This window comes from Vulpes lagopus, chromosome 1, assembly GCF_018345385.1.
Source record: "Vulpes lagopus strain Blue_001 chromosome 1, ASM1834538v1, whole genome shotgun sequence".
In the NCBI taxonomy this organism is placed as follows: domain Eukaryota; kingdom Metazoa; phylum Chordata; class Mammalia; order Carnivora; family Canidae; genus Vulpes; species Vulpes lagopus.
The window spans coordinates 155,789,703-155,814,352 of record NC_054824.1 but is presented as its reverse complement, the minus strand read 5'-3'; the positions used below and the strand labels follow the sequence as shown (position 1 = coordinate 155,814,352).

At 35.1% G+C, this 24,650-nt stretch overlaps 1 protein-coding gene across 8 annotated transcripts in view; it reads right to left on the bottom strand.

Annotated features, from left to right (window-relative positions):
• Window positions 1-24,650, bottom strand: part of DCAF6 (DDB1 and CUL4 associated factor 6) — a 139,447-nt gene that overhangs the window by 6,845 nt on the left and 107,952 nt on the right. For 5 of the 8 annotated variants that reach the window (XM_041752171.1, XM_041752201.1, XM_041752207.1 and 2 more), the window contains 4 exons: window positions 21,506-21,547; window positions 3,536-3,674; window positions 1,634-1,790; window positions 901-989 (listed from right to left, as the gene is read on the bottom strand). In XM_041752171.1, the coding sequence (XP_041608105.1) occupies window positions 901-989; window positions 1,634-1,790; window positions 3,536-3,674; window positions 21,506-21,547 (427 nt within the window). The remainder of the gene's footprint in view (window positions 1-900; window positions 990-1,633; window positions 1,791-3,535; window positions 3,675-21,505; window positions 21,548-24,650) is intronic. The other 3 variants (XM_041752190.1, XM_041752215.1, XM_041752235.1) reach the window with 1 other exon arrangement.

Here is a 24,650-nt window from a genome sequence, read left to right as displayed (position 1 = left end):
TAAGAGGGTACAGTATCACCTTGAGCTGCACTCACTCACAGTTAGTTAGTAGCTGATTAATGCCATGAACCCTTATTTTCGTAAGAAATCTTATATGAAAACCCACTAATAAAAACCCTAGCTGAAGTTGGGTAGGAAAAGCCCTGAATTTAGCTTTTGTATCATCCACCTTCTCTCTCCCAACCCCACAAAAAACCTAGAGCTTCACAAACCCAGTTTGAAAACTGCTGGCTTAACAAGAAGCTGAAATTTCAAAATCTTAAAATATAACAATAAAGGAAGAGATTCTCCAATCATTTGTTCTGCCTCTTTTTGGCTGAGATTATGGAGGACAGCCATAGTAAAACTAATTTCCTTAAAAGGAGAGGAGATGTTTTAAAACGATTCTTCATTGCAAAAAGCTCAAAAAACAGTCAATCTGTTTTTCTTAAACTATAATATACTTAATCTGGTATTACCAATGATCAATTTTATAATTAGCAAAATAATATTTTGAATTTTACCTGGCTGATATTATAGGTATGTTTTTATCTTAATTTTTCTTTTTCTTAAAATTTGACCTCCTTAATTGAATAAACTTGTTCATGTTACCAAATAATAATAAGGTGCTTTGTATGTTCTTAAGAAAGCAGTTCAGGAGGGCAGCCCAGGTGGCTTAGCAGTTTAGTGCCACCTTCAGCCCAGGGCGTGATCCTGGAGACCTGGGATCGAATCCCACATAGGGCTCCCTGCATGGAGCCTGCTTCTCCCTCTGCCTGTGTCTCTGCCTCTCTCTCTCTGCCTCTCATGAATAAATAAATAAAATCTTTAAAAAATGATACCTTTAAAAAAAAAAAGAAAGAAAGCATTTCAGGAACAAAGTAGCATATGCTCTATAATAAGTGTAAGTAAAAATCTTACTTCATCAGCAAGTTTTCGGTTAAAAATCCTTGACTCTTCTAGTGGCGACCAGATCTTTATGTCATAATCTATGCCAGATGAAGCTAGAACTAGAAATAAAATGTTGCATATTAATATAAAGCAGTAAGACATGCATACATGTTATACATTATGCATGTATGTGTGTGTATATGTATGTGCACACACATGTATGTAGTATATGTACAGCAAAACTGAACTGGCATGAAATTGTACTGATATATTTAATTAACTAAGAATATTATTTTGAAGATTTCCTAACAGTTAACCCTAGAACATAATTTTAAGACCATATTTTGAAATCACTTAAATTTCTTTCTTATCCATTGCTCTTTTATGAGAAACATGAGCAACATCAAGTGGAAGCCAAGCGTAAGCTAAGCTCCTTTGTTTTGGTAAATTAACTCCCACATGTGAAGACTAACCAGGCTTGGAGGTTCAGTTTGGATAAGCAGTGTGGATAAGCAGTGTGCAGAGTTCAGTCAAACCTCTTGCAACTGGTAAAACTTAGAAGAAATATTAGAAAATAAACTCTTTAATCTATTTCCCCATACTTTCTGCCAAAGGGAGGTTATAAGTGTTTTTTTGTTTTAAACCCAATGAGCGTTATAACAGACTCTCGTGGCTGTCTTCTAGGATAATTTGCATTATTCTATATTAACAACTAGAATAAAACTGGAGCTGATATACTGATTTCTATAAGAGGCCATCTTACTTGGGTCAAAAGGATGTGGCTGCAGGCAGTTTACCACATGATTATCAGCTTCCAGAAGCATTAAATGCTCAGCAGTGTGACGATCCCAGATGAAGATATGGCCACAGTCAGAACCACTCATTACAAAATTAGCACCCCAGAAATTGGCTTCTTTTATCTAAGGGTTTAAACAAAAGAAATTATAAGAAAATTCAAATCAAAGTTATTAAAACAAAGATTTATTCTATTCTGCAATTGAAAATATTAATTGGCTTAGAAAATAATAAAAAATAGAAGAGAGTCTTCATCTTCTATTTTAAAATGACAGAGATTTATCAACAAGCATGATGTGACACTAAGTAATGAAGAGTTCCCCATGAAAATAGAGATTTTGCTCTGTTACTGTTATATTTATAGGGCCTTAAACAGTACTTGGCAACAGTAGGTGCTGAATTAGTAACTGCTAAATGAATGAGATTTCTGGGTTTTGGAAAGTATAATGGAAACTTCTATATATGTTGTTGAACTTTCCAAAAATGGTTCCATTTTTAGCTTTATAAGATAATAAAAACAAATCATAGAAAAAAATTAATGGCTCCCTTTTACATTTTGCTTTATGCCAAAAGAACAGAAAGTACCAATCTTTTTATTAGCTATTCTCTCACAACTGAGAAGGAAGGATATAAACATATTTACTTTTATGAAGCAATGAGACAAAGGAATAGTATATACTGGAATGGTTAGGAAGACATTTTTCAATGGTGCATTTGAATGAACCATCCAAAATCTTTGTAGTTTAGGATTTTTTTTCAGTCATTTCATCGACAGCTGATACTCTGCTATTTATGCCAACCCAAAGGGGGAGACAGTTTTGCACTATTGTTATATTTACTTAACTTCTTTTCTTTTTTCACTCCTACCCCTAAATATTTTCATCCAAACTTTTAAAAAGCAAAATACAAGAAATGTACATTGATTACTTCTATCAATAATGAGCATTCTGTTTAAATTGTTACCACCACTGCTATCTATGGAGAGAACTAAGTTATTTCCCTACCCCAAAGTAACCTTTTTTTTTAAGTAAGCTCTGTGCCCAGTGTGTGCTTGAACACAGAGCCCCTAGATCAAGTGTCACATGCTCTACCGACTGAGCCAGCCAGGAGTTTCCCCAAAAGTAACTTTTTCCCTTGACTCTGAAGAAAGCAGATTAAAACTGATTCTGTAGATACTTTTGGATGACTCAATGAATATTTGAGAACAACACTTTCTAAGTATGAATGTTTCAGAGTTAATAGTTATGCTAATATCTTGCAAGATGGTCTTAGTAAATAATTAGTATCACACTGGGCATACAGACTTATGGACTGTAAAACTTGAAAAGATGTTAGAGATCATGTGGTCTATTTTTATTTATAGATGAGGACACTAAAGTCTAAAGAGACAAAGTGACTAAAATAAATCTTCACTTATCAATCTTAGGAAGAGTTGCTATAATTAAAGTAATCGGACTACCTTTTACAATGAGCCTGGATTTTATATATATCTAAATCTTTCACTCCAAATCAACCAGAGTGCTAATATGAGCTAAAAAAAAAAAAAAAAAAAAAAAAAAAAAAAAATCTACTAGGCAGGTTGACAGCAAGTGTGAGAGACCAAAAAGAAGCAACTGTTACTTGTACCAGCTAAAAATTTTAACCTTCTACAACATTTCCTTAGTAGGGTAGAATTTTCTTGTAACAATAATGGTCTTTGGCAACATATTCGAGGACTAAAAGAACCATGTTTGAGTAAAGAGGTAACTGGTAAGGTATAATAATGCTATACTGGAATCACACCAGCAACATATCAAGATCATCAGTATGGAAAAATATTTAATATTATGAATCTGCAATTTCTCCAAAGAGTGCCATGAGCATTTGGTACCATTGTCCTGGAGTTGCGATGGCCCTTATAAACCATCTTTACTAGTGGCCTTCTAATGTTCAAAGTATCCAATTCTTCCATTTCTTTCCTTTCTTTTCTCCGCCTGAAGAATTCCTGAATGCGGGCAACAGCAGAGCGTCTATGAATTACATATTAAAAGAAAAAAACAAAAATAAATTAAAAAAACATTCACAGTCACTACAGAGCCAAAATGAGGAACATTAAAGTACAGTAAAGTCGAGGAAATATTTAAACTAAATATTATCTCAATAAGGCATCCCCAACCAAAGCATAAAAAGGCAGACACAAAGTGAGACTACATCAGACTAGTTGAGTTACTAAAACAAAATATTTTAGTGAAGAGATCACTTAGAAATTTGGTACTGGTTGAGAGAGTAAAGGAAATAGCATGCGGCACACTGGTTTTTAAAGGGATATTTTAAAAAAATGTAATATAGACAAAATTAATATGAAATTTACTACAAACAAAACAAATCCTATTCAGTATCATTTCTCTTCTCCATATGAGGAAATGTAAAGGCATAAAGAGAAACCAAAAGAAATTAAGTGTAACATATAATATCAGTGGGTAAACTTGTTTTGAGATTTAGTTTAAAGATGTTCCCAGCAAAGAACAGACTAGGCATGAAAAAGAGAATATTATTTTATGTACAGTAAATCAAGAACTTTCAAATAGATTCTACTCTATATGGACTCCATACAAAAGTATAGATTTGGAGCTAATGAGTCAGATTTTACTCTCCTAAGAACTGAGTTGGTTATGGTGCTGGAGATTGAAGAATAATGAGCTCTTTTAAGACTGATTTAATTATTAGAAGAAACTTTTCCTAACACATGATATAGTTAATAAGCTTGTTAGTTTGAATTTATTATTTAAAACATTATATTTTGACATATAATAGACCAAAAAAGTTTACAAATCAGTAAGAAAAATGAACACTGTAACAGAAAAATAGTCAAAGGACAAGAGCAGGGAGATTATAGAAGAAATGGTCAGTAAATATATAATATAATGCTGAGCCTCACTAATAAGCCTCACTTATTAGCCTCACTAATAAGATGAAAATAACAAGTTGACTTCTTTTTATGAGGCAAGAGTACAGGAACTACTAATAGGCGTTGGCGAGTGGTTCTATATATAAAAAATCTAAATGAACTCCTTTACTGGAAACTTTTCATTGAAGCAGAATACATACACAGAGAGGCATATCATTAAGTGTGTAATACAATGAATTTTCACAAGTGAAACAAACCCATGAACCAGCACTGGTAGTGAGAAACAGCATAAGTGGAATTCCAGAATTCTCCCAGTGCTTCACTCCCACTGAGAGAGAACTATTATTCTGACATCTAACAGTATGAATTACTTTTGCAAATTTGTGAATACTAATTATATGGAATCACAGGATATATATTTTTGAGTCAAGCTTCTTTAGCTTAACATTATTTTTTAAGATTCATCCATGTTGTCTTACTTAGCTGTAATTAATTCATCCCCTTTGCTGTAGAATACTACTTTGTAAAAAGACATTATAATTTATGTATCCATTCAACTGTTGGTAGACAGTGGGTTGGTTCACAGTTGCTGATTATCAAATTAGTGCTACTGTCCTTGGCAAATATATGTCCATGTTTCTGCTGGGTATATACCCAGGAAAATGGCTAGACCACAGAATGTACATATGCTTAGCTTTAATAGATACTTCCAAACAATTTTTGAAAGTGGTTACACCAATTTACATTCCCACCAGCAATATACTGTGTTCCAGTTCACTAAAAATTAAATAGTATCTATAAAATATGTATTTGCTGGGAGCACCTGGCTGTCTCAGTCAGTAGAACATGGGACTCTTGATCTTGGGGGTTAATGAGTTCAAGCCCCACAAGCCCCACAGAATGTAGAGATTACTATTAAAAAAACTTTTTAAAAAATGTTTTATTTATTTGAGAGAGAGAGGGAAAGAGAGATAAGGGGGGAAGGGCAGAGAGAGAGAGAGGGAATTGCTCAACCGAGTCACCCAAGTTCCCCCCAAATAAAAAAAAGCACTTAAAAAAAGTATTTGCTTTGATGCACCAATTCTACCTTTAAAAAATGTATGCTGCACAAAAGTTAAGCAAATATACAAATACTATATATTTTGTATTGTTTATATTCAGATTATACATACATTTATGTAATATAAATTTTTACTGTAGTGAAACTTCTGTAGTGTACTTTCAGAAAGACTGGAAATAATCTAAATGTTCTCATGGAAAGGATAGATTAATTAAATAAGTTATGTTACATCCATATATTGGAATATTTATACCATCATTAAAAAAGATAAGGAAGGGGCACCTGGCTGGCTCATTCAGTGGAGGGTGCGACTCTTGATCTCAGGATTGTGAGTCTGAGTCCCACACTGGGAGTGGAGATTACTTTAAAATATTTCAAAAAGAAAATTAAAAAACCATATGGAGAATCCATAAGCAACTATGTGAAAACTGTTAGTATTATACTGCCAAATCAGCAACATTGGTTAAAGAATATTCTTAGGGGCAGCCCTGGTGGCACAGTGGTTTAGCGCCACCTGCAGCCCAGGGTGTGATCCTGGGGACCCAGGATCAAGTCCCACGTCGGGCTCCCTGCATGGAGCCTGCTTCTCCCTCTGCCTGTGTTTCTGCCTCTCTCTCTGTGTATCTCTCATGAATAAATAAATAAAATTTAAAAAAAAAGAATAATTCTTAGGGAAACAATTCTATATATGCATAGAAAGGGTCTATGGAAAACCAGAAACCGAATCATTAGTAACACTTAAAAAAAAAAAAAAAAGATTTTATTTATTTATTCATGACAGAGAGGGAGAGAGAGAGGCAGAGACACAGGCAGAGGGAGAAGCAGGCTCCATGCAGGGAGCCCGAAGTGGGACTCGATCCCGGGTCTCCAGGATCTGGCCCTGGGCTGAAGGTGGCACTAAACCGCTGAGCCACCCGGGCTACCCTAGTAACACTTTTTTAAACAATTATATAATAATTTCATACTCCTACTTTTATAGTAAAAATGTATTTTCTTTTTCATAAAATGATATACTGTAAATTATACAAGCTTATTTAAAAGTGTTGTAAAACCTTTATACTGTGCTTCGTATATCCAAAAAAAATTTTTAAATTAGATAAAATTAGGAAGTTCCATGCAAAAAAGTGACATGTTTACTCTGATTTTCTCTTTCTGATTGGGAGGTGATAATAAGAAGGACTAAGAGTTCAAATACTCTCAAAAGAAACATAATATAATCAGATCTCTCTTCTTAAGTAGAAGAGAAGACACTCTGAATCAGATACAAATATATGCTTAGCAAAAAACCAATAAATAGGGATCCCTGGGTGGCTCAGCAGTTTGACACCTGCCTTTGGCCCAGGGCGCAATCCTGGAGTCCCGGGATCGAGTCCCGTGTCAGGCTCCCGGCATGGAGCCTGCTTCTCCCTCTGCCTGTGTCTCTGCCTCTCTCTCTCTCTCTCTCTCTGTCGATCATGAATAAATAAATAAAATCTTAAAAAAAAACAAAACAAAACAGGGCAGCCCTGGTGGCGCAGCGGTTTAGCGCCGCCTGTAGCCCAGGGTGTGATCCTGGAGACCCTGGATCGTGTCCTACGTCAGGCTCTCTGCACGGAGTCTGCTTCTCCCTCTGCTTCTCTCTCTGCCTCTCTCTCTCTGCATCTCTATGAATTAAAAAAAAAAAAAAAACCAATAAACCAATAAATAAAAACACTCTTTTGTTAAGAAAGCAGAGTATCAGGTAATAGAGGAAACAAATGACCTTGCTGACAAACGAAAGGCCTTAGGAGCTATAAACGGGAAGATAAATTATGTGATAAATTAATAATTTAGATAGAAGCTCAAGTTATTTAAAACGAGATGTGTGGACAAAATTAAAGCTGAATGCTTAATGAGGTAATAATAATTAAGAACTAGTGAGGACAGTACTAGACCAAAAATGTTCATTTCATTTAAAAGTTAGCTGTAGAAAAAAAAAAAAGTTAGCTGTAGAATATGGTCTAATTTACTGCTTAGTATTTGTTTAATTTAACCATTCTAATTTTAAAATCTAGATCTCCACTAATCAGCCATCAAAACACGGAGTGAAATCTTGCCATTTGCAATAATGTGGACAGAGCTCAAGTATGTTGTTCTAAACAAAGTCAGTCACTCAGAGAAAGACAAATACCACATTATTTCACTCATATTTAGAATTTAAGAAACAAAACCAATGAACATATGGGTGGGGAAAATAGAAGGAAATAAACCATAAGAGATTCTTTATGACAGAACAGGGTTGCTGGAGGAGAGGTGTTTGGGAGGATGGACTAGATGGGTGATGGGCATTAAGAAGGGTACCTGTGATGAGCTCTGGGTGCTGTATGTAAGTAATGAATCACGGAATTCTACTCCTGAAACCAGTATTATACTATATAACTAACTAGAATTCAAATAAAAATTAGGAGAAAAGTAAATAAATAAAATCTAGATCTCAAGTTATGTGCTTTATATTATACAGCTTTGATCCAAGATTAGGGCACCTACCACTATATCACTGTAGGAAAATTATCTAAGAGAAAAAGCTTCACGTGCACAAATTTCAGATTAGAAAATAAAAAGTAACAATAGATACTACACTTACATATACAATCACGTAATGTCCAACTCAGATAACATAATAAGCTTAAAGTGAATACACTGAAACAACGTTCCTGGAGAATATTTCATAGGAAACAGTGAAAAAATATATCATTGAAAATAATGTGTACTTTATTACTTTGCAAATTTTATCAAATGAAAGTGAAAATGATACATACATATGAAGAGCACCAATCAGCAAACAAATATTTATTAAAAGCCTACCATTGGCAAAGTTGTTCTGGAGAATATTAGTCATTCTTTTATGATAGCTTATGCTAGTTTGGCACCGAAATCAAAAGTCATAAAAGACATTATGAAGTTAATTAAGTATATACAATTTTAAAAGTAAACAATAAAATCATAGTAATACAGAGTATAAATTTAAACCCAATGCAGAAAATAGAGAAAAGCAAAACTTAAGAAAGAAAAGAGAGGAACACAGAAGGAGAGAGGATAAAATAAAACAAGATGAAATCAGAGAGGGACAAACCATAACACTTTTACTCATAAGAAACAAACTGAGAGTTGAAGAGGAGGGGGTGAGGGGATGGAGTAACTGGGTGATGGACATTAAGGAAGCCATGGGATGTAATGAGCACTGGGTATTATATGCAACTGATGATTCACTGAATTCCACCTCTGAAATGAGTAATAGTCTACTAATTAATTGAATTTAAATTTAAAAATAGTAATATATATATATATATATATCCATAACGATAGTAAATTTAAATAGAGTAAATTCACCAATTGAGAAAAAAGATTGTCTAAGACACACTGAGAGCATAAAGACAAGGAAACATTTCAAGCAAAAGGATATTACACAAATACTAATCAAATGAAAGGTGACTTGGCTACCTTAATATCAGACAAAACAGACTAAGGTAAAAAGTAGGATTAAGAATAGAGAGGATTAGGGGCTCCTGGGTGGCTCAGTTGGTTAAATATCTGCTTTGACTTGGGTCATGGGCCCGGGCCATGGGATGGAGCCCTACTTTGGGCTCCTTGCTTAGCCAGGAGTCTCTTCTCCCTCACACTCTACCTCCTCCTCCCCCCTCACTTCTTTTATGCTCTCTCTCAAATAAATGAATAAAATCTTAAAAACAAACAAACAAAAGAATGGAGAGGATTACTACATACATATAGTAAGTTCAACTTACCAGGAAGATATAACAATTTAACATACACGCGGTAAAAGTAGCCTCAAATTGCATTTAAAAAGAAAAAGGACATAACTGCAAGGAGAATTAGACAAATCCACCACAATAGTGAAGATTTCAACACAAATCTCTCCCTATTTTATAAGCCAAGCTGACAAAAATACACAAACATCAAAAATATAAATAAATAATTTCAACAACGCAATTAATGGTCTTGATCTAATAATCACATAAAAAAATTCCACATTAAAAATTAGAGTAATATTCTTTTCAAGGACCTACGAAATATATACAAACTTGACATGTACAAGGCCACAAAGTCAGTTTCTATAAATTTCAAAGACTGCATCTAACACCAACCACATTCTCGGACCACAAGTTAGATGTTACTGAAAAAAAAAAGTTAAATGTATACAACTTAAGAAGTTGGGGGGAGGGGCACCCGGGTGGCTCAGTGGTTGAGTGACTGACTGCCTTTGGCTCAGGTTGTGATCCTGAGGTCCTGGGATCAAGTCCCATAAGGCTCCCATGGGGAGACTGCTTCTCCCTCTGCCTATGTCTCTGCCTCTCTCTGTGTGTGTCTCTCATGAATAAATACATAAAAACCTTAAAAAAAAAAAAAAAGGAGTTAGGGGGGAAAAAGTCCCACAAAATAATCTCAAAGAAAATAGATCAAGGAAATAATGAAGAAAGAAAAAGTGGAAATACAAAACAAAGAGTAACAATATTATAGAGTTCTGCCATTATGATGAAAAAATTAAAGGAGTTCAAAATAAATGTTATGAATAAAATGGTGGTTATAACTCAAGATGGCAGAAATTAAAGAGACAATAAAAACAGCATAATAAATTTGCAAACCTTGATGGACTGACACATTTTTTTGAAAAACCTACTAAAACTCACTAAAGAAGAGCTAGTGTAAACAGTCCTATAGGTATTAAAGAAGTAAAATAATATTTAAAAACTATCTCTAAAAGAAAACACAAGGTCCAGATGGTTTTATAGGTAAGATCTACTAACCTTTTAAAGATCATTCCAATCTTATACAAACTCTGAAAATATGAAATATTTTTCTACTAATTCTCTGATGCAAGTGCAACTTTTTACCAAAAACAGGATCATGAAAATACAAGAAAATTCATTCCAAATATAGATACAAAAATCCTTCACAAAATATCAGCAAATCAAATCCAACAATGTATCAAAAAGATAATATATCATATCACGATCAAGTTAATTTTTTCCCAGAAATATTAAGATTGTTCAACCCAACATGTAAGGAGTTTGAAAGTCTTCACTCCACAAACTGACAAAAACTTTAACAGACCGAAAAGTCAACAAGTCTTCCTGGATCTGTAAGAGAGGGAAAGACAGTGAAAACTGCTGTCCCTGAGACTGGAGAGACAACAGGCAAACTGGGAGTCCTAGCTTAACAGAGCAGAGACTTGGGGGTAAGAACACCTGAGCTGTGTTTGAGGAACTGCTGGAGGCTCAGTGTGGACAGCTGTGAGAGTTAAAAACTCCAGGGGAACCCAGTCATAGAGGCCCTCCCCACAATATTTTCAGATTTGCCTCTAGGAGCCAGACCAGATTGCCACACAAAATGCTGAAGAAAAATCCCCTTGAGTCTCTGGCAGGGAGAAGGAAAAGGAACCATTTTGAAAACTGTCAGATCACTCTATTCTTCTTAGTAAACCTGCTTTTAGGGGAAAGTTGTTAACTAGCTAACTAATAAGTCAGCAGGGATTATTATCATAAATAATCAAAGCCTAACTAACCTAAGGGGGGGAAAAAGCCAACTACAGCCACTCTGGCCATTCCATCCCACTTGAAGGAAAAGAAAAAACCCCGAGAAACACCTGTAAAGTCCAGAGATGTAGGCTCACTAAGAGACTGAGACCTACTCTTAAGACTATAGGATGCTTCCCCTCCCCATGCCTCACCACAATATTACTAAATGTTTATTTAGAGCAGTTCCTTTTACATAATACATCATATAGAGCTAGTAAAAAAACAAAACAAAACAAAACAAAAAAAAACAACAACAACAACAAGGCACACCGAAAGAGAAAAAGCAATTTAAAGAGAGCAAGTTGGAATTATCAGACCAGGAATTTAAAGTAACTATGATTAACATAACTATGATTAGGGGAGCCTGGGTGGCTCAGTTGGTTAAGCGTCTGCCTTCAGTTCAGGACATGATCCCCAGGTCCTGGGATCGAGCCCTGCATTGGGGGTCCCTGCTTCTCCCTCTACACCTCCCCACTGCTCATGCTCTTTCATGCTCACTCTCTCTCAAATACATAAATAGAATCCTAAAAAAAAATTACTATTAAGGGCGCTAATGGATAAAGTACCACATGCAACAATAGAGCAATGTAAGCAGAGTGCTGGAAATTCTAAGAAAAAAGAAAGGCCAGAGATAAACAAACAAAACAGAAATGAAGAATGCCTTTGATAGGCTTATTAATAGACTGGACATGGTTGAAAAAAATCCTTGACCTAGAAGATATATTAATAGAATGCTTGAAAAGCAAAAAGCAAAGAAAATAAAGACTGAAAGAAAAAGTGCAAACAGAATATCCAAGGACTGTGAGATAACTACAATAGATGTAACATAAGCATAATGAAAATTCCAGAAAGTCAGGAAAGGAAAGAAAAGAAGGAAAAGTGAGGAAAGGAAAGATAAAAGACAAGCAATATTTGAAACAATATGACTGAGAATTTCACCCAAATTAATGTCAGACACCAAATCATAGATTCAGGAAGCCTAGAGAACACCAAACAGGATAAATACCAAAAAAATCAAACCAAACCAAAAATCCTACAACCCAGGCATATCATTTTAAAAATAGAGAAAATCAAAGATTAAAAAAAAAAACATCCTGAAAGAAGCCAGAGGAAAATAAACATCTTACCTAGAGAGGAACAAAGATAAGAATCACATCCAACTTCTCCTCAGAAACTATGAAGCAAGAAGAGAACGAAGTGAAATATTTAAAACACTGAGAGAAAACAAAATCACCAACCCAGAATTTTGTACCCTGTAGAATTATCCTTAAGTAAGAAATAAAGACTTTCTCAAACAAAAAGCAAAGGAATTTGTTGCCAGTAGACCTGCCTTGCAAAAATATTAAAAGAAGTTCTTTATAGAGAAAAAAAATGAAATCAGACACATGGATCTATAGAAACAAAGGAAGAGTATCAAAGTAGGAATAAGTGAAGATAAAATAAAAACTTTCATTTTTCTCAGTTTATCTAACAGATAAGTTCAAAATAATAATAGCAATAATGTATTGCACTATGTATCTTACATGTATAAATGTTTATGTTAAAGTGAAATGAATGACAGCAGTGATACAAGGGACAGGAAGAAGGAATTAAGGTTTGTTATCATATGATATTCACACTACCTGTGAAGTGGCACAGTATTATTTAATAGTGGATTGGATTAGTTGTAAAAGTACACTGCAAACTCTAGAGCACCCACTAAAGTCTTAAAAAAGCAGTACAGCTGATAAGTTAAGAAAGGAGAGAAAATACAGTCATATAAAATATTGGATTCAAACCACAAAAGGCAGAAAAAAAGAAAAAGACAGACAAGAACAAAGAACAGAGAACAATAAAGAATATGGTAAACATTAATCCAATTATATCAATTATTGCTTTGAATATCAATGTTCTAAAAACACCAATTAAAACACAGATTATAAAAAAATAAAAAAAAATAAAAAAAATAAAACACAGATTATGGGGATCCTTGGGTGGCTCAGTGGTTTAGCGCCTGCCTTCAGCCCGGGGCATGATCCTGGGGTCCCGGGATCAAGTCCCACATCAGTCTCCCTGCATGGAGCCTACTTCTCCCTCTGCCTCTTTTTTTTTTTGATTTTTATTTATTTATGATAGTCACACACACATACACACACACACACACACACACACACACACACAGAGGCAGAGACACAGGCAGAGGGAGAAGCAGGCTCCATGCACTGGGAGCCCGACGTGGGATTCGATCCCGGGTCTCCAGGATTGCGCCCTGGGCCAAAGGCAGGCGCCAAACCGCTGCGCCACCCAGGGATCCCCTCCCTCTGCCTCTGTTACTGCCTCTCTCTTTCTCTCTGTATCTTTCATGAATAAATAAAAAATTTAAAATATATATATAAAAAAATAAAACACAGATTATCGGAGTGGATCAAAAAACATGACCCAACCATCCACTGTCTACAATAAATCCACTTCAAAATAAAGACTGACATAGCTTAAAAGTGAATGCATGGAGAAAAATATACCATGCTAACACTAAACAAAAGAAAGCAAGAATAACTCTTTCTTTCAGACACAGCAGCCTTCAAAGTAAGCAACATTTTATCAGGGATAAGAAAAGCATTACATAATGTCAAAGGAATCAGTTCTCCATAAACAATCCTTATTGCGTATGTGCCTAACCAGAAAGGGTCAAAACACATGGGGCAAAAGCGGATAGAAATGCAAGGAGAGGGATCCCTGGGTGGCGCAGCGGTTTGGAGCCTGCCTTTGGCCCAGGGCGCGATCCTGGAGACCCGGGATTGAGTCCCATGTCGGGCTCCCGGTGCATGGAGCCTGCTTCTCCCTCTGCCTGTGTCTCTGCCTCTCTCTCTCTCTCTCTCTGTGACTATCATAAATAAATAAAAATTTTTTAAAAAAAGAAAAAAAAAAGAAATGCAAGGAGAAACAGATGAATCCATTATTATAGCTAGAAACTTCAACACACTTGTCTCAGAAAGGGGCAGATACTGGAGGGAGGCAGTAAAGACAGTTGAACTCAACACCACCACTAATCAACTGGATTTAATGGACATCTACTGACTACTTCATCCAACAACAGCACAATACACATTCTTCTCAATTGAACATTCACCAAAATAGACTACATTCTGGGTCATACGACACACCCAAAAGACTGTTTGGTATTAGGGCATCTGCAAGTGTTACCTACTATATTAGCACGTTAAAGGAGAAAAAATATATAACGCATAGATTTAAAAAATGTACTTGAGTCAATCAACATTCATTCATGATAAAACTGTTAGTAAACTAGGGCAGCAAAGAACCCCCTAACCTGATAGAAGGTATCTACAAAAACCCTAAAATACAAACCTAAATAAACTCATGCAGACATTCTTTTCAAACTCAAGAGCAAGGTTTGATTCTTACTATCCTCATTAACCAATATATTGTAAGAGTGAAAAGTAGGAAATAAAACTCCTATTTGCAATGATATGACCGTCTACAACAAAACAAAACAAAACAAAACAAAACAAAACACCTACTAGGAATTTACATACCAATTAATAGATAAAACAGAAAAATATCTAGGTGGATCATTATACAAGTCAACTGCATTTCTAAACATCAGCAACTATTAAGAAAGCATAAGTTTTTAAAAAAATTACCTTTACAACAGCAATGGAAATGAAAGCATCTATAAATAAGTTAAAGAAAGATATTCCTGGGGATCCCTGGGTGGCGCAGCGGTTTGGCGCCTGCCTTTGGCTCAGGGCGTGATCCTGGAGACCCGGGATCGAATCCCACGTCAGGCTCCCGGTGCATGGAGCCTGCTTCTCCCTCTGCCTATGTCTCTGCCTCTCTCTCTCTCTCTCTGTATGACTACATAAATTAAAAAAAAAAAAAAAGAAAGATATTCCTGTTTGCAGGATATTATAACATGTTACCGAAAGACATTTTTAAAAAGACCTAAATAAATGTAGAAATAACTTAATATTGTGAGGATAATCAATTCTCCAAATTTATTTACAGGTTTATTACACCTATAATCATATTCTAATGACTCATGTGTGGAACTTAAAAAGTTGATCATAGGGGATCCCTGGGTGGCGCAGCGGTTTGGCGCCTGCCTTTGGCCCAGGGCGCGATCCTGGAGACCCGGGATCGAATCCCACATCGGGCTCCCGGTGCATGGAGCCTGCTTCTCCCTCTGCCTGTGTCTCTGCCTCTCTCTCTCTCTCTCTCTCTCTATCATAAATAAATAAAAATTAAAAAAAAAAAGTTGATCATAAAACAGACCTAAGGAAACAAAGAGTAGCCAAGTCTCTTTTAAAGAAAAATAAGAGACTTAGAAGACATTAAGACTATAAGCTAGTGTAATGATAAGAGCATGGTATTGATGTATTGATGGAGAGGCAAACAATTGTCCAGTGGAATGAAATAGAGCCCAGAAACAGACTTGTGTTTATATGGAACTCTGTAATATGACCTGGGTAGCATTGCAGCTCCCTGGGGAAATTCAACATTTAATAAATGAACAAGGAAAATAGGACTAACTATGTGGGCACAAATATATATCACAAATAAAGATCAATTCCACATAGATTAATATGTCAAAATTATCTTATATCTTAAATTGTCAAAAGGAAACTTCAAAAGAAAATTTTCAATTTTTGAAATTTCAGGGTAAGTAAGGATTTCTTAAATAAAAGAAAATGATATGAATTAAAGAATCACAAAATTCAACTACATCAAAATTAAGAATGGTTCCTCAAAAGACAGTTTAAAGAAAAAATAAATCACAAACCAGAAAAAAATATTTGCACACTTATGATAGCAAATTAGTATCAAAAATTATTAAAAATTCCTTAATAATAAAAACTCAGTCAACATGGAAAAGTAAAACAAGTCAATTAAAACAACCCAGTAGAAAACTAATATGGCCAAAGAACAAATGAGAGATGCATAAACTCATTTTGCAAATGGAGAAATGAAAATCAAAACCACAAGATACCACTGTACACCAAATCAATCAGCAAAATCAAAAAAAGTAACAAAACCAAGTTGTAGAGAAGATGTGGATCAATGTAAAACAATTTGAGATTATCTTTTTTTTTTTTTTTCAATTTGAGATTATCTTGTAAAATTAAACCTTCCATTCCTAGGTATGCACCCCAGAAAAACCCAAGGAGACATATTTCAGAATGTTCAAACCAACACTGTTAATAACAGCAAAAACTGCAAACAACCTAAATGCCCATTCACAGGAAAAGAGATAAATTATGGGATAGTCATATAATGGATTATTATACAGCAGAAAACTGATTGAGCATCAGCTACACATAACAACATGGATGAATCTTAACATAATGTTGATGAAAAAGAAAGGGTAAGTCCTAAATCCCATATCCAGTATGATATTCTTTTTTATAAAGTTTAAAAGTGGGTAAAGCAAATTAAATGTAATATTATTTTGGCATTTATGTTTGTCATAATTTCTTGTTTAAAGTAAAGCATGATAAATATGACATTCAGAAGAATGATTTTGCCCCCGGTAAGGTGGGCAAGGGGACAGAATGGAGGACAGTACACATGGATCTAAGTTATTGGTAGTCTTATTATTAAAAAACGAGTAAAGAAAAGGAACCAAGCATGAATTAACAATGATAGTGTGTCACAAACCAAGAATTACAAAAATAGAATTCTCCCCCTTCTTAAATTAGGTTAAGAGTCCTTAATAATGCCAGTGCCTGTCCAAAACTCTATTGCTGCAATTACTATGTTATATGTGTCCATGTATCCCACTGAACCAAGAGCTAATGAAGGCTGAGTTGTCATTATCTTATATCACTAGCATCTGCCATGGTGTTTGGTTCATGTAGATTTATTGAATGGATAAAATAATAAATACAAAATTGATTCATCCAAGAATCTCAAAGGAAAAACTAAAACATCTCAAGGTATCAGCTATTTATTTGGGAGACAGCATTTAAAAAACAAAACAAAAACCTAGAATGAATCTAATATATAAGTGACCTAAGAAAATTAAATCCTAGATTCCCAAGTTTATTATTTAGATCCCTTCCTTTTCCCTGAGAGTCTTTGCATTTTATTAATACTACATATTCTAGAAAAATCTGTTTCTAAATGGTCAGCAAAATTTAAGATAATTCCAAGCTTACCATTAGAAGTTATAAAAATCAGAAAAAGTCTATAAATACTAGAGAGGAAAACAAACCATGAGAGTCTCCTAACTCTGGGAAACAAAGGGTTGCAGAAGGAGAGGGAGGGTGGGGAGATGGGGTAACTGGGTGATGGGCATTAAGGAGGGCACATGATGAGATGAGACTGTTACATTATATGTCAGCAAATTCAATTTAAATAAAATTAAAGAAAAACAGTCTATTAGCCCTATTTAAAAAAAATAAATAAATTGGCACATTCAGTTGTTAGAGAGCTAGGTTAAAATATGAGAAGAAATGAAACAGCACTAAAAATATAAAACATGAATTACTTTGCCTATTGTTTCTAATATGGTAAATTTTTCTATAAAACACTATTACAGGGGTGCCTGGGGGGCTCAGTCAGTTAAATGTCTTGACTCTTAATATCAGCTCAGGTCTTGATCTCAAGATCGTTGAGTTCAAGTCCACGCCCAGTGTGGAGCCCACTTAAACAAAAAACCCTCCCACCATTACATATAGCTAGAGTGGTACAAATTAATCGATATTATTATTGGTGCTATTAAAATGACTTGTGGAAGAACAAAGAAATTTTAAGGCAGAAAAAAATGGCCTAATCAAGACTGAAAGATGATTGATTTATTTAACCTACCATTAAATGATTTAAGGAGTAATTTAATTAGCCAAAGGAGTTTAATATAAAAGGATACTATAAGGATAGAACTTAAAGGACAGGACTACAATCATAACAGGTGAATTCTGAGTCAACCTATAGGAAGAAATTCTTTGCAGGTGTGAAAGAGTCTTCTAGTCTAGGTATCTAATGAACTTGATACACTTTAGAATGTAAATTGGAAGAGCATTTTCCAAATTAATAGTTTTTTTTTTTTTAGGTGTTCCACAAAATGGGTTTGTGGAATGTGGAAAATAATGGGTTAAGTAAAACTAAACAGTTTTTTGTGCAAGTTTTTTGAGAGGCTTTCTTATGCTAGTTTTATGAATCTCAAAAGAGGTTATACACAACGTAGTATTTCCCAAATTTTGTGACACCATGGTAGAGAACCAGAGCACTTAGGGTAACATGAAAAAAAAGTACTGCTCAGAGACTTCTGGAGGTTCCTAGTCCAGAGATCTTACTGTCCTGAGATTGCTCACAATGTTTCCTCGGACAACCACAAAGACACTGTGGGGGGAACAGCCTAGCTGGCCGTTAGAATCACTAATTCAATCCCAGGCTACCCAGGGTGGGAAGTGAATAGAAAGCTCATGTGCACACTTTCATTGTGGTACATAAAACCCTAACAACTTGGGGGGCATACAAAAGACCTAGACATGAGCTGTGTGTGTGTAGGGGTAGGGAATGCATTTTCCCCTCAAAATGTACTAGTAGAGCTAAGGGAAAGCAAGCCTGACACTGCTATCTTCAGAAGGGTCAGCTTCCAAGGCTGGCCTTTGGCTGGTGTCTGGAAACTCGATTTGTGGGGACATTCCCTACATTGTTCTGCTTGCCTGGAACACTGACCCCTGATGTGCCTGCTTGCCTAGATCATCTGTAACAAATAACGTGAACACCTACTTTCCTTCTAGGTCTGGAATTCAGATAGTTTTGTTTGGGTGTGGAGGGTGTCTACACAACCAGCCCCCAATAAAAATGCCAGATTTTGTATCTTAAGCAAGCTTCTCTAAACAGAAACACTACATAAGTGTTACGGCATTTTATTGCTGAAGGAAGGAGTACATTATACGGCCCATGCTGGGAGGGAGAATGTTGGAAGCTTATGCTTAGATTCTTCCAGACTCTGTCTGATGTGTCTTTTCCTTTGTCATAATTACAAGTGAATCTGAGTTCTTTGAGTCTTTCTAGGAAGTCATCAAATATGTGGGAAGGTTGTGGGACCTCTGAAACAATACAAGTTGATGTTTAAATAATGTGTGGTTTAGAAATACCAACTCCCCCACATCCCCGTGTAGCTGAAAATCTGCATAAAACTTCTGACTCCCCATTAACCTACTGATAGCCTACCATTGACCAGAGAAGACTTACTGATAGCATAAATAGTCAAGTAACACATATTTTGTATGTTGTATGTATTACATATTGTCTACTTACAATAAAGCTGGAGAAAAAATGTTATAAAGAAAATTGTAAGGAAAAGAAAATTTATAGTACTGTAAACTTCTAGTATTGTACTAGAATAAAAAAATCTGCATCTAAGTGGATCTACACAGTTCAAATCCATGTTATTCAAAGGTCAACTGTAATTCATAGTTTTTTCTTTATTTCAAGTTTAGGAACTCAAAGGAAGAAAACAATAAGCCAGATCATCTAAAGAAATACGGAGGAAAATTTAGTTAGCTAGAGTTTTAGATGAAAAGATGTTTTCTTCGCCAACTCTTATTTACATATCCATGTATGTGTTATTATGCCGGCCTTAAAGGTGCTTACATCTTCTATACGGCAACATATACACACAGAGTAAGTGTTATAGGCAGCATAACAGATACATGTAAGGGTACACAGAAGAAACGTGCAGTCCTATCTGAGACTAAGAAAAGTATGGCCAGGAAAAGTTTTAAAAATAAGCAACTTAAGATGAATGTTGAGATAAGGTGGCCAACCTGATGGTGATGGTGACAGGAGGGCATTTCAGGTTGAGGGCACAAGTGAATAAAGCAACAGAGGCACTGAGTGTATTCAGAGACACTCCAAATAGGTCTGCTGTAGAGAGGTTCAGCAATTTTTGGCAGCAGCCACAACAGAGAATGCCCTACATAGCAGGCAAAGGAGCTGGAGTTTTTCTGTAGCACAGGCACTGGAGAGCCAGTGGGAGTGGCTATGATGAGGACACAGACTGCAAGCAGCGGGAGGACCATTGGGATAGGAGACCAGGTAAGAGGTGATTAGGTAATAGCAGTTGAGTGAAGAGTAGGGGTGACTACCATTTTATTTATTATTAAAAGAAATAGATCAAATATGGCACCTATGATTCAGAATCTCAGCATATTACAGTAAAATACCTTCACAGAACACTATTGGACAGCCCCTAATGAAGACTGGCTATGTGAGCAGTACAGATATTTTTTTTTTTTGAGCAGTACAGATATTAACATGTAATAATTCTGTTTCTAATTTTATTTTCTTAATTTTATCTTAAGCAGAACTCCTACATTCCCGTGCCATCCCCATCTGCTAAAAGGGGAGGCAGACTGAATATATGCTCGGTGTCACAAAACAACTATCTTTACTGAGAAACTGCCCCCGATGATCTCCATGTAGGGAGGAAATAAGTGAGGTAAAGAATGAGTCTAACTCAGCGCTGAGTGAAGAGAAGCATCACATTTTCTGCTTTGCTGCTGTTTATTAGTTCATAACTGTAAAAGCAAAAACTGGTTTTGCATACTTGAGATAAAAGGTATGAAGCAGAAAATCAAAAAGCCCTGAAACAAATTCCATTTTATGTTTTATAATCCCCTTTGTTTTAGAAACTAATGAATGGTAAAAAACAGACATGTCACTGGAATTAGGGACAAGATTGATTTTGTCAGTAAACCAGGTTGGGGGTAGATGAATAATGGGATTAAAGTTTAAAGTTATATTTAAAAATGTACCCCACTGTTAGTCTTCAAATTACAGAAGTGTCTCAGAGTTACAGACCATCTTGATGTGTGACATTGTTATTAAGCTATTTAAAAGAAAAGTTTTCTTTAAAAAAAAAAAATCAGAATTTTAAACCTATACACAGAATTAGACTTAAGTCTACTTTTGCTTCTCAAGGGAAAAGAGTATATTTTAATAATAACAAAAAGTTGCTAATGCTAATTGGTAGCCTAATCAAGTTTTTAGAAAAAGCAAGTAGCATTCTTCAACAAAATATTCAAAATGAGTGACCAATACTTTAAAGTACATCATTTCAGATTATAGTTACCTTATCATATGACACACTTGAAGTGAACATCAGTTACATCTGCACACAGGAAACTTTTCATTCTATTCTCATGCAGTGCATGCAGCTAAATATAGTTTGTGAAAAGCAACCCGCTTTACAATGCTTAGCACTTAGAGTTCAGTAAGTTTAAAGAAGTATTAACTGTTAATAGGAAAGGTGGTTAGCTGTGGAAAAAGAGGACCTGGCAAATTCATCATAAAGAAAAAATAAAATAATGAAGGAACATACTGAATTACCTCATTATTCTATCACCTATTGTTGTTCCTCTGATATTAAATCTAGTGAAGGGAACACAATAACTAAAGTCACTCACAAAGACTTCAAAAAACCAAATATTTAAAGCATTCAGGTCACCACTTCTATCATTAATCACCTAAATCTAAGGAAACGTTGTTTGTTTCCCTTTGTGATTTAAGGTCTTATGTGAGACTATGTCATTTGACTAAATGTATCTGAGGAAATTAAAGGAACAGAACACTCACGGAAGACAGATTAGAAGGAAGACAGTGCACTTAATCTCTTTTATCTTTAAATAGATTAGAACCTCCCTGGTTACAGTGCAGGGAACTGCTCTGACTCACATCACCATATCATCCACTGAGACACCTACGTTATGCTCCTGGGGCTGTGCTGCTCTTTCAGAAAAAAATAATTAAGCCCTTAGCTGACTCATTTGTCCTAACCATAGACTGTACAGCAAGCAAGCAAAAATAACAGGGATTTTAACTCTCTAGGAGTTCAGTTCTTTGTTTCTAGTTACTTTTTTCTCTGCAATCTTCTTCAATAAAGAATACACTTGAATCATTAGAAATACTGAGAGTGATCATAATGATGGCTAAAGAAACAGTGGTACATTTAGAGAACACAAAAAACTTTACCAATAAAGGCCACGTTTCACAGTCCAGATAAGTAAATGGAACTACAGTTCTATGCATATAAAAAATACTTTTTAAAAAAGTGGTTAACAGGTAATAACTTTAATATTTATGGGAAAAAATCTTTAGAACACCTTGATTGAGCCCATAACTAAAAACTTTAAAGACTATGTGAGAACTTCTTCAGGAAGCTCACTTAGATGCTTCTTAGCAAAAAACCTCTTCGGTTTGGCAACAGAAAGAGCTACCAGCCAGGCCATCATACCATTTATTGTAAAAATTGATTTGGCACCATGGTAACAGTTTGTGTGAAAAACATATAAATAGAAAATCTGACCACGTTCCTTTCATTCCAAGGGCCACGCCTATATTTCTAAATCCAGTAAATAAAAATCACTAAGGGATACCACATACTATTTTTATTTGTTTTTTTTTTAATACCATGATTGGAAGTATGTGTTTATTTCTTTCTTCAATTTAGTTTCCATTTAATGTTCTATGCTCTTGCCTTAGACAAAGTTAAAGGGGACCAAATACGTAGTAATTTAGAGACTGACTTCATTGTTTTAAACTCTGGATATCTACCAGTAGAGGCATTTTACCAGAGACTATAACTGTTCTTCTCTAAGACTGATTTGCTATAGAATAGGAATCAGCAAACTATGGCTCTTTGGCCAAATGAGCTAGTCATCTGTTTTCTAACAGCTGGTAGGCAAAAAATAGTTTTTACATTTGTAAAACATTTTACAGTTACATTTAAATGGTTATATAAGTACCTACATAATAGCCTCCGTTTTGTCTCTAGGGCAGCAAAACTTAAATATTTACTCTGGCTTTTCAGGAAAAAGTCTGCTGACCTCTACTATAAAGAGTCCCAGTTGTATTTGTATCGAGACTAGCTATCGTTAATGAGAAGAGCATTCCATTTTAAAACATCTATGTTAGTTGTTAAGGCCTTTATCTTCTAAGACAGTCCCTTCTCATGCTTGATCTCAGCCTAAAAGTGAAAACCCAAGTCATATTTACCTAACCAAATTATAAATGCAAATCTTTATAAAGAAATCATTACTTTGCATTGCAAAGAACTGTTCTGATATTTTTATTAAATGTATATAAAAAATGGCTTAGTTATGGGCAGCCCAGGTGGCTCAGCGGTTTAGCACCGCCTTCAGCCCAGGGCATGATCCTGGAGACCCAGGATCGAGTCCCACTTCGGGCTCCCTGCATGGAGCCTGCTTCTCCCTCTGCCTGTGTCTCTGCCTCTCTCTCTCTCTCTCTCTGTGTGTCTCTCATGAATAAATAAATAAAATCTTAAAAAAAAAAAAGGTTTAGTTATAAACTTTTCAGCTTTCATTTCAAAAATTAAACTTGGGGCAAAAAATTGAGATCTACTATTATAATCTTCATACCCATTAAAGTACAAATCTAAGTATATACTCTAATCATTTTTAATTTTAGGGCCATTTCTTTACTCTAACCAAACTAATCTTGACTGGGCTTCTCAAGTGGCAGCAACAAGGGAACTTTAAGACCTGTATCTTTTTAGTTTAGCACTTCATCCAAGTATGAACTATAACCTTAGATACTAAGAGCCAAATGGCATGATTTTTAAAATAGAGCTTTGAAATCTTTTATCCTTTTGGAAATAGAAATTCTCAGAAATCATATGCCTACTTACAAGCTGGTAAATGATTCTTTTCATGTTCTTAAGAAGCAAAATATCTTCTCTTAAGTTTCTCTCTTAAGAATAAAAGTCAACATACCTATTCTCCAAATAGAGAAGATAAATGGGCAGTTGTCTCAAGGGTGAAGGATCCTTAGAAAGGTGCAGAAATATTAAAAATATACCTTATATAGGTAGTTCAATATTTAATCAAGATGGTGCTAAGAAAGTTAGGAACTATAAAAACCACTTAGATAAAAATCAGAAGAAAGATTTTTCACCATTTAAAAATTTTTGGCAAATAGTTAGAAAAGAATAATGCAAATTTCAAAGAAGAACTGATGTAGTGGTGAAAGTGACTATAATCCTTTAGCATCACCTTAGTATATACATCTTTGTATATATGAAATATTGTATTTCATTTATTTATTAAAACTGTTTTCCCCATTTTTATAACTAGCTTGTGGATTTGTCCTCTCTTCTTTAGTTCCCAAAGGGTAAGAACTTTATTATTCTTCTATTATTCTTCAGTAAGTTCACCCAAAGAAGGTTTCAGATCTGAATCCAACCTTGGGAGTATGAACTCAAGAGTACGTGTATGGAGTGGGGTCAGCTCTAGGCAACTGTCCCTGATTTCCCTGCCTCTAAAAGATTCTGTTGCTCTAGTTTAGCATCTGGGTCTCTTGGAACAATGAGGCTATCAGGTGCCAACTCTGTGGGAGATCCAACCCCTGGGGGAATCCCTAAACCATAAATCATCTAAGTATTATGAAAATGGTAAGTAAATGATAAAGCTCAATAGAAAGATATAGTTTCTAAGGATAATACATCACAAGAAGTTTT